The following is an 11188-nucleotide window of genomic DNA, read 5'->3' as shown; positions in this document are numbered from 1 at the left end:
TTGAATCAACAGTACAGTTTTATGTATTCCAACTAGTTTACATTATGACATCACTGAGAATGTTTTAAGAAATGTTGCTTTCATCACAGTAATACTGCCTTGACAATATTTGCACTAGTTCTAGATTACAGAGAGAACCCATAAAACACTATATTAGCAGCTCAAATAAAATATATTTCATTCATCACTATTTTTTTTAAGATGCAGATCAAAACTAATGGCATAATACATGGCCCCACACATGTCAGATTTTACAAGCTGCTGTCACTAAAAACAATAATGTATCAATACTAGTGGAATTTTTATTTATTATTTATAAGACATTCGAGAAAATCTACTTCAGTGAAATGAAATAGCTCGTGAAATGTGTATTGCGACACTCATGACAAATCTAAATAAACCACAATAAAATTAAACCAGCATGAGGTTTTAGTTTTCTTCACAGATTTGCACTCAATCACCCATCACTCACAGAAACTCCTTATTCACATTCATTATTTAGTTCTGCAGTGATTTCTTTTTCATCAATAAGCACCTCCATGTTCACGAATGTAACTGGAAAGGAAGATGCTGTCCTTGGATTAACTGGAGCCATTTCTGACAGGATGATGTTGTCACTGCTTACAAGAATTGCCTTGTCCATGATTTCCTTGCTGTGCTTGGCAACCACCGCATTCATAAAGTCATATTTGGGAGAGAGTTTGCCGCTCTCAAATAGATACTTGGCTGTGTATGAGAAGATGGCATTGCCCAAAAGTGAGGCTAGCATGGCTACAGTCTTGAAAGGGAACTTCTGAACCACAACATGCTCCACCTTTTTGGTCAGATGGTGCACCTTCTCTTCTTCATTCCAGCCTGGGTAGTAGATGAAAGGTGGAAGCTTGAGGTAGGGTTCCCCACCACCGATTCTCAGAAGCACGCCGAAGATGTAGCCAGCTACTGAGCCATATGTATTGGTTCCCTTAATGAATAACACACTAATCAACTGAGGAAAGATAATAACATAGACAAGATCCGAGCTAAGATACCACAATCCATAAACAGTTCCAGTCAAGAGAGCCATGGCCGTGGCTACAGCACCAAACACGAAGATTGTGAGTCGCATAACCCACACAATTTCTCGATCAGATGCCTAGACAGAAATAAAAAATTATTTATTTTAGCAAATAGTTTAGAACAGAAACCCAACTCCAGCTGAAAAGAAGTGTGCAGTGTCTGCTGGATACTGAATTGACAAAATATTGACAAAATCTTTCAATAAAAGTACTTTAGAAGACTGGAAATTAGCACAAATCTCACGTATATGTTTAAGTCAAACCATTTAATATGAAAGACATCTAATGAGCAAAAGATTTTACGTTATTTCTGAATAAGACTGGATTATACTGTCATAACATTGATATATTGCCTCAAATAAATTCTAATTAAAAAACACAAACTAATTAATAAGTCATGAGTAGTATTGCTGTAATAAAATAAAATGTAATAAAATCATGAAAAAATACTAAGCAGAGATCATGTGAAAGGAAAACGTGTGTGTGTGTGTGTGTGTGTGTGTGTGTGTGTGTGTGTGTGTGTGTGTGTGTGTGTGTGTGTGTTTTCTGGTCAGTGATCAGTTCTTTACCGACTGACGGAAGGCAAGCTGATAGATGTTGCGTGCAAACATTGAACTTGCTGATAAAATGGATGAATCTGCTGATGACATCACAGCAGCTGAAACTGCACCCAAGCCGAAAAATGAGATAAAAGATGGACAAAGATGTTGAAGCACGATAGGTAGAATCATGTCTGATTCATCTCTCTCTGTCGGTGGTACAGAGCCATACGATGTCTGGTTCCAGTCTGAAAAAAGACCATAAGTGATCATGCTGTTTAAAATGTTTACATTGTTAAACATATTTACTAAGGTGTAAATACAGTTAAAACACACAAAAACACATTTTTACACATTCGCAATACCAAAATAATACATGGAACATTGCTGTAAGGGTATTTGCTTGCAAATCTATAGTAAACCTGATTATATAAATCTGTTGCAGCAAAGCAGTAAGTGGATCTGATTAAGCTTTAGATTATCTTTAGATCCATTGTACAATGGTTTTAATTTCCCTCTTTGTTCACTGCCTACCAATGCAGTGTATTTTTTTTTTTTACTTCCAATTGTTACCATAGATTAAGAAGAATACAGATTATGCAAATTAAGCTACATGAAGGTATAGTTGGCCAAGGTTTGGCCATATATTTATTATTATTGATAAGATCCGTTTAATTTGCCCTACCTGTAGATGCCCCTATGGCCCCGATTAAAATGGAGGGGAGCGCCATAATGAGGCATCCAAATGCAGCCAAGAATGAGAGGACTTGGGCGTAAGAAGCTGAAGAAGCAGAAAGAACCCGCTGAAAATAGACCTGCCAGGGAATCCCCCCCAATATCTATAAAACACAAAACAATCAGAGTAAATACCAAAACAGGTATAGCTGTACAAAGAGCAGGACAAACATGCACAGGCTGTAAAGACACATAGACAGAAAAAAATCCTATTTTAAACAAAACTATAAAGAAAATCATTATATCAACAAAATATTAGGCCAATTTTAAATTAAATGTCAATTAATTAATTTAAAAAGTAATAAATAATAAAAAAGTTAATTTTGTCCTCTTTAAAAATTTAAAAGTAAATCACCAAAGTTTTGTTGTAGTTGTGTAAGAAAGAGAAAACAGAAACTTACTTGTCTTATGAATGATAAGTGTAACTATAGACAGTTGCTGTGGTATAAGTAGAATAAAACCTACTGAAATACTACTGAAAAAGTCAACAGAAACTCCACTTAATCACTTTCACTGAATATATTCCATACTTTTACTTACCAGAAGGCAAAAGTTATCTGCCCACATCCAACCATCTGAAGAATGAATTTTGCCCAGCCATGGCATCTGAAATACTTTTTTCACTGCTGTCACACTGATATCTGAGACTGCAGGGTTAGCTAAAGCAAAAGGTACACTGATCCACTGCAAGACAAGTTAAACTTATCAGAGAAGAAAAGAATATCACTTGCACATGTAAACAGAACAAATAATATAAGCAAAAAATATTGTCCTTTAATCACATTGCTGTAAAAAAAAAATCTGTAAGATTTACTGTAAAAAATAGCAGCTGTGGTTGCCAGAAATCTACCATAAAAATACGGTTAAAATGGTACTTTGCATTGTAAAAATTTGTCCTAAACATTTATGGGAATATACTGTCAGTTTAACAACTCATTTAGTTTGCAGAAACTGACTGCACTTAAATTGGCCAATGGCCATTTAATTATAAACTAATATTTCTAATATTTAAATAATGTGAGCATATCACTACTCAATGTATTTTATTTGAGTCAATGACAAAAACTTACAGAATTATTAAAAGTATAAATTCAAGTTAAATCTCTTGTAGATAATAACAGTACACATTCCTGTGCAATTGAAATTAGTGAAGAGAGTCTCACTGCATCAATCCTACACGGTTACTGCCTTTACATAAAGCAACATGCAGCATAACACCAATATTTCTCTGTACGTCCTTTACTTAAAGAGGCTCTACTCTTCTACAAAATGGCAATCCACAAAACCCACAACAGAAATCTTGACTGTTAGGTTTTACAGAATCTTGACTGTATTTAAATTTTTTTAACTTTTAAATACTGGTAGCAGGGTTGCTGTTAATCTACAGTTTTTTTTTACTGTGTGCTTCCATGAATTAAACCTACAGTATATTACTGTTAAAATACATTTAGTTTTAAAAGAGCACTGATAGTTATTGAGATGATGAAGTGACTAATTAAAGGAGGCTTGAACTTGGACACCTGTGCACAAGTAGGATCACTGAAGGGAAGAAAAACAAGAGCAGAGAAACACAATCTTCAGCCAAAGACAAAGATAAAATCAACTGAAAATACAACACATTAAATCTCTCAAGATTTCAGCAGCAAACAGCATTACCAGCTTTACTTATTACAAGCTTTAATTGAGATTTAAGGTGTATATGTGAACGTTTATTTGAAGTCACCATAATGGAGATCGCTGTTTGCTTTAGTGTTGCTCTTGAAATTTGACATATTAAAATTAATTTAGAGAAAAACAAAACAAAACAGATCAACATAATTACCATGAGTAGTAAAAAACAGTCTAGCAAAAAGTCACAAATCAAATAACATCAAAATAAAAGCAGATGAAGAAAATAGTGGTTCATTGGTTCATGCTGCAATGCATGTTGGTAGTTTTGTACTATTCTGGTATCCAGTATAAATTTCAGCATGAAATTTTGTTAATAATCACCATTCTTAAGTTTCATGTGCTGATTCTTGATGTCTGTGTGTCTAAATGGAATGGAGAAGATGACGAAAAGATCTTTTCACCATCCAGGACCACCTCCAGGGTGAAGATCAAACTCAGACTGTTTTGTTTAGCTTAACCTGAAACCTGCTCTAGGTCTAAATTTTATAACAATATGTGCATAGTTGTAATTCCACAACAAATAACTGCTAAACAAATATTTTTAAAAGGATTAGAAATTTGTTTACAAGTGTTGAACATTGCTGTGTTTTAGGATTGATTGTTACAGTATACTGATTTGTTGGAATTTGTTGTATGTTGCCATGTGATGACGATGGTAAGACATAAACGCTGTTCCCATGAAGAACATCCTATGTTATGGTGTAAGGCACTAAATCATAAATTATTTAAAGTGGCCATTGTAAGTGTTAAGATTGGCTTCACACTGGACCTTTCAATGTGAGTATGTAAGGTACACAGAATGTCTTTGTCTGGGCTCGTTGGGCTTTTTACCCAATCAGGAACACCACGGGCATCGTAGATCACATGGGAAACCTCTCCATGAATTCAATTCAATTCAATAAATTTTCATTTGTATAGCGCTTTTAACAATGAACATTGTCTCAAAGCAGCTTTACACAGATAATGTGGTGATTAAAATTGAGTATGTTCTTTATAAGTGAGTTTGTCCCTGATGAGCGAGCCGGTGGCGACTATGGCAAGGAAAAACTCCATTTTTTGTTTGGCTATTATAAAAATCAATTGTATTATTTTGCACAACATTAACTGTGATCAAATCTAATCTGAATAATACTAGAAATATTATACAATAATAAACTCATAGGACATACAGTATATTCCACATTTTTTGAGAATTAACTTTATATGCTTTATATGAGACTTTATATGCATGCAGAATAGATTTACTCACCAAGCCTACAAAAATGCAGAAAAGTTGAACCACATCTGTGTAAGCCACTGAGTATAACCCACCCACCAGCGTGTAGAAGATGGCAATCAGTGCTGATATAATAACAGACATATTGATGTTGATATCCACTATGACACTTAGTGTGGCGCCTGTTGAGGAATGAAAAGTTTGAATTATGTTACTTACAAATAAGTGTAAACTCCATATAATACTCACACCATCAGTTATTCCCAATTCTTCTGTGTATAAATATGTTTGTTTAATAAATAAGTTTCAATTCTCAGGAATTACAGTCTACCCAGTCTTTGTTTTTTTGGGGTCTGGGCCCCTTTGTCTGTTAGATTCTCATGTAGGCCCCAATTTCAGATGAGATGTAAATGGAATGGCTATTTGCTATTTTCATGTTTGTTCTTTTTGTACAGTACCTCTATTTTACTTATGTGACTTTCTGAATTAAGTTTATCAGAGATTGACAGAAAATGGAAAAGAAACCTGATGAAGGCAGTCATGGGCAAACCATGTGAAACCTGAGCTTTACTGGTGCCCAGGAGATATACTGCATATATTATAAAGACACATAAGTTTATCTTTGGCTTTGTTTATCTGTATAAAGTTGACAAAGTATGTTTTAACTGAATTATGCCCATTAAATGTATTGTGAATATTCATTTTAGACAAATCAGACGCTTTTTCCTTCTGGCTTCCAGGTAAGGATATGCATTAGCATTCACAGTTCTTATGTAATCCAGTGCAACATTTACATACCTAGTGCTGACAAAATGGCTGCTGACCAAAATATTTCCCCCATCAGGGCTGGAATAAAGAGAAGGCCACCCATTCTCTTCCCATAAAGCTGCTGAAAGGGATCAAGCATGGTCACATATCCTCTAGACCTCATCGGCTTGGCAAAGAACAAACCACCTAAAACAAAAGATAGGAGTGTGTGAAACACAAACAATGCTAAAACTTATATATTCAACATTTAGCGTGACTTGCATATATGTTCACAAAGTGTTTACCCATAAATGGAGAACATCCAAATTGGATATTACCAAAAGTGCATGCTGATTGGTGCTGCCTAAATTCCTTATGTGATTTTTCTCTTAATTTTTTAGTAATAGGGCTATTAACAAAATGTTTGACTCAGCAATGAAAACATAAATCTGTTGCAGAGTATTGGCCTAGAAAAATCAATATTAGACAGCTGAGTTATTTCAAGGAAGTGTATCTGAAGTGTGGAACCCAGGCAGCAGCGATTTCACCTGAATTAATGCCGTTCCAGAGGAGAAGCTGGCAACCACACAACCACAACATTTATGGCTTTACATCAACTCCAGCATTTACAAAAAAAATTTCATTAGGAATGTAATGTGTTTGTGACCTACCTACTACCAAGCTAAGAGCATAACCAAAGGGTGCCTGTGCCCATGCCAATCCATAGCCAGGCAAATACACATATTCTGATGTTCCATTGATATATCCACCACCAACCCATGTGGCTAGAAAATAAATAAAACAGATCACAACACTTTCTTGTTGCCTTCGATTTTGATTTCTCACATACAAAAAGGTGTGTGTGGTGGGGGAGGGAGATAAGGGTTATTCTAGTAAAAGAATGAACTTAATATAAGTAGGACAATAAATATATTGTAATATTGTTTACATTAAAACGACATTAACTTTCACTAAAACATTAGGGAATGGTGCCTGAATGATTCGCATGCATTTATCTTTAGAAATCAATCATTCAAGGTTTTCTCAAAGTAGACGCATACAGACATGGGGTTGCCTTTAAAAAAATTTTAAGCGCTTTCATTTTGATTTTTGATTTTTACACAAGTTCAGGGTCAACGGTTTATGTCCCTTCTCACCAAAAATACACAACTATAATATGTCACTGCAATTTAGTCTCGTAACAAAGCAATATGAAGTCAGATGATACATCAGTTGCAAAAGCTGCAGTAGATTTTTACCCAAACCTCATTTAAAGTCATTAAACTTACCAGTCATAGTAAATCCACCGACAAACAGCCCAATGTCTCGTCCTCCCACCATTATAGTTTCACTCTTGTCTGCATCTCCAACACCAGAGTTTTTGTTTTTCCAAGCCGCCCAAATTCCAACAAATAAGATGAGCAGATAAAACAGCGCGATCGCCACCAGTCCTTCCACATGGATGGACATCTTCAGCTGCTCAGACGCGCCTCATGAAGGAGCTGCAGGTAAATAGCGCACAGTGAAGATCAGGCGAAAAGCAGAGCGTCTTCACAGCTACCAAGTCGGTTTGAAGAGCTGACGGGTTCAAATGCTTCAAAAAGCTCATCATCGCAAAATCGCACAATAAAAATATAAAAATATTTTATATTTTCTACTTTTCTAAAAATCCTATTATAACGTTTCCACAAAACGCACGTCATACATTTTCATTATAATAATATGTTAAAAACCAAAGCAAAAATAAAACAGAAATCAATTATACATGTTTACAACATCAATATGTCGGCCCTTGTCTTTAGACACAAATATTTTTTTTAATAAATGTTAACAGAGAAGATTACACAAAACTGACAACACCCAAGCCAAGCGTCTTCTTATTAAGGAGGAGATGAATCTTATAGTTTAATAACCACAAATGACTGTATAAGACTGTAGAAAGAACATTACTCACAATCTTACACTCCAGTGCTCATGTAAGTTCTCACTCTCCGGTGTTCTGTATTGTTGAAAGATTTATAATCACACTCTTGATGTCACCCATATGAGGATGAGGTTCCCCTTTTGAGTCTGGTTCCTCTCAAGGTTTCTTCCTCATAACATCTAAGGGAGTTTTTCCTTGTCACAGTCACCATGGCTGCTCATCAGGGATAAATACACATCATTCACCTTAACTGTTAAATTCTGTAAAGCTGCTTTGAGACAATGTTGTGAAAAGCGCTATAGAAATAAACTTGACTTGACTTGACTTGACTTGACTTGACTTGACTTGACTAGATGCATGTGGATGTTACTACGGTCCGGAATAAACTGTAATAGACATTTTAATGCGCTTAAAAATGTCTAAAATCACACCCTACACCCTTATTCACCATTCCATACATTAGTTTACTAGTATCGTCCACTTTACAGAGTGAACAAAAACAAATGAGAAAGAATAGACACTGATGAACACCTGCTGTAAACAAACAAAATCACTGCAGGAAAGAACAAGAAACAAAACTATTTAATTTAATTACTTTTTATTAGTATAGCACTTTTAACAAAGGATATTTTCTCAAAGCAGCTTTACACAGATAATGTTGTAAGAAAGAATGAATAAGATTGTTCTTTATAAGTTTGTCCCTAATGAGCAAGCAGGTGGTGAGGATGGCAAGAAAAAACTGGCAAGAAAAAGATGGCATAAGGAAGAGAGGAACCAGACTCAATTGGGAACCCGTCCTCATCTGGGTTGTACCGAATGTCCATTTATTACAGCCAAACGATGTTGAGGTGCAGTGATGGTGATTAAATGCACCCTGTAGTTCTGAGCCAGTGTAGCAGACTGTTGACATTAACTACAGTCCAAATTCCTCCACAAAGCTCTTTTGTTCTCCATAATTTTATGGACCCCCAGGCCGTAGATGTGAAACATCCCCAGCTGCACAGAGTGGCCTCCAATCAAAGAGTGCAAATCAATCAAAAATGAAGGATTATTTAACAACTCTAAAAACAGCATTACCAGCTTATTACAGTTTGTCTTTATTTCTGTCAAATATCTAGACATTTTTTGAGACTTAACTAAGTTTTATATTTGTCTCATTTCTCTTGACTTTTTAACATCTGCCTGTTGTAACCGTGTTTGTAAAGGATATTTGTTATGACACAAAAAGTCAAACGAAATTGTAATTAAGTGTTTTATGGTTAGTTACTGAGCACATGTATATTGAGCATATGTGTAGAGATTTATACATTATTCACTGTTTCAAACAAAATCTAAACTTTGATTTTAAGGATTGGTTTGTATTCTTTAAACAATATTTAAAATATGCTGAAAAGTGATTAAGTAGGATTTCAAAACAATTTATGCACAACACCTTCAGCACATACAGTGAGGAAAATAAGTATTTGAACACCCTGCTATTTTGCAAGTTCTCCCACTTAGAAATCATGGAGGGGTCTGAAATTGTCATTGTAGGTGCATGTCCACTGTGAGAGACATAATCTAAAAAAAAAATCCAGAAATCACAATGTATGATTTTTAAACTATTTATTTGTATGATACAGCTGCAAATAAGTATTTGAACACCTGTCTATCAGCTAGAATTCTGACCCTCAAAGACCTGTTAGTCTGCCTTTAAAATGTCCACCTCCACTACATTTATTATCCTAAATTACATGCACCTGTTTGAGGTCGTTAGCTGCATAAAGACACCTGTCCACCCCATACAATCAGTAAGAATCCAACTACTAACATGGCCAAGACCAAAGAGCTGTCCAAAGACACTAGAGACAAAATTGTACACCTCCACAAGGCTGGAAAGGGCTACGGGGAAATTGCCAAGCAGCTTGGTGAAAAAAGGTCCACTGTTGAAGCAATCATTAGAAAATGGAAGAAGCTAAACATGACTGTCAATCTCCCTCGGACTGGGGCTCCATGCAAAATCTCACCTCGTGGGGTCTCAATGATCCTAAGGAAGGTGAGAAATCAGCCCAGAACTACACGGGGGGAGCTGGTCAATGACCTGAAAAGAGCTGGGACCACCGTTTCCAAGGTTACTGTTGGTAATACACTAAGACGTCATGGTTTGAAATCATGCATGGCACGGAAGGTTCCCCTGCTTAAACCAGCACATGTCCAGGCACGTCTTAGGAGTGAAAAAAACTTATTTTTAGGAGTAGGCTAAAATCCCTCCTGCAGTGTGGGCAAACCTGGTGAAAAACTACAGGAAACGTTTGACCTCTGTAATTGCAAACAAAGGCTACTGTACCAAATATTAACATTGACTTTCTCACGTGTTCTAAAATTTTTATTTGCAGCTGTATCGTACAAATAAATATAAAAAAATTACATTGTGATTTCTGGATTTTTTTTTTTAGATTATGTCTCTCACAGTGGACATGCACCTACGATGACAATTTCAGACCCCTCCATGATTTCTAAGTGGGAGAACTTGCAAAATAGCAGGGTGTTCAAATACTTATTTTCCTCAATGTAAATCAGCACATAAAACTGAAGAATGGTGATTATAACAACAACAACAACAACAACAACAAACAAAGTTCATGCTGCAATGCATATAGTGTATAGTGTAGTACAAAACTCCCAGCATGCATTTACGCATGAATAAATTACACTTATATATTTGCTTTTATTTTGGTGGTGGTTTAGGGTTGTTCCCCCCCCCCCCCCTTTACCCTAAAGTTAATCCAGTTAACTACAATTGTATTAGTAACATGTCACACTTATAATAAATATTTAAAAAATTGAGTGAGATCTGTTAAATAGATTTTTTAATAAGGCTATAAACATTACAAAAACATAGCCAGCATAATGTCACCTTTAGCTTCTTTTGGCATTTCTTACTAGAAAAAATGCAATTAATACACAAAACCAAAACCAACCAAAATAACAACAAAAATAAATTTTTAACATTTTTGATTGTTTGTTTGTTACTGCCCAACTTCAGCAAACACTGATCTCCATTATGGTGACAAGTACACCTAGATACCTAAAATCTCAATTAGAGCGTTTGTACGCATATGAACAGAAATAAAGTCACACTGCTTAGTAATATGTGCAGCTGGTAATGCTGTTTTTGGGTTTTTAAATAATCCTTCAGTTGATTTCATATTTAACTTCAGCTGTAAGTTGTATTTCTTTGTTTTTGTTTTTCTTTCCTTCAGTGATTTTGGTTGTTCACAGCTGTTCATCATTAACGCTCAATCCTCATTTAATTAGTCAC

At 35.4% G+C, this 11188-nt stretch overlaps 2 protein-coding genes across 2 annotated transcripts in view; one reads left to right on the top strand and one right to left on the bottom strand.

Moving 5' to 3' along the window:
• The window catches only part of LOC310724036 (craniofacial development protein 2-like), a 384292-nt gene that overhangs the window by 349095 nt on the left and 24009 nt on the right, over window positions 1-11188 (top strand). The window lies entirely within an intron of this gene.
• LOC310724013 (high-affinity choline transporter 1) lies at window positions 344-7459 on the bottom strand. The gene is made up of 8 exons (XM_083537752.1): window positions 7253-7459; window positions 6635-6748; window positions 6015-6170; window positions 5250-5398; window positions 2870-3013; window positions 2280-2433; window positions 1625-1842; window positions 344-1132 (listed from the first exon to the last, which is right to left on the bottom strand). Exons 1-8 carry the CDS (start codon window positions 7431-7433, stop codon window positions 482-484), a joined length of 1767 nt encoding a protein of 588 aa, XP_083393878.1. The 5' UTR covers window positions 7434-7459; the 3' UTR covers window positions 344-481.

Source organism: Silurus aristotelis, assembly GCF_946808225.1.
Source record: "Silurus aristotelis genome assembly, chromosome: 3".
In the NCBI taxonomy this organism is placed as follows: Eukaryota; Metazoa; Chordata; class Actinopteri; order Siluriformes; family Siluridae; genus Silurus; species Silurus aristotelis.
This window is presented reverse-complemented; position numbering and strand designations above follow the sequence as displayed.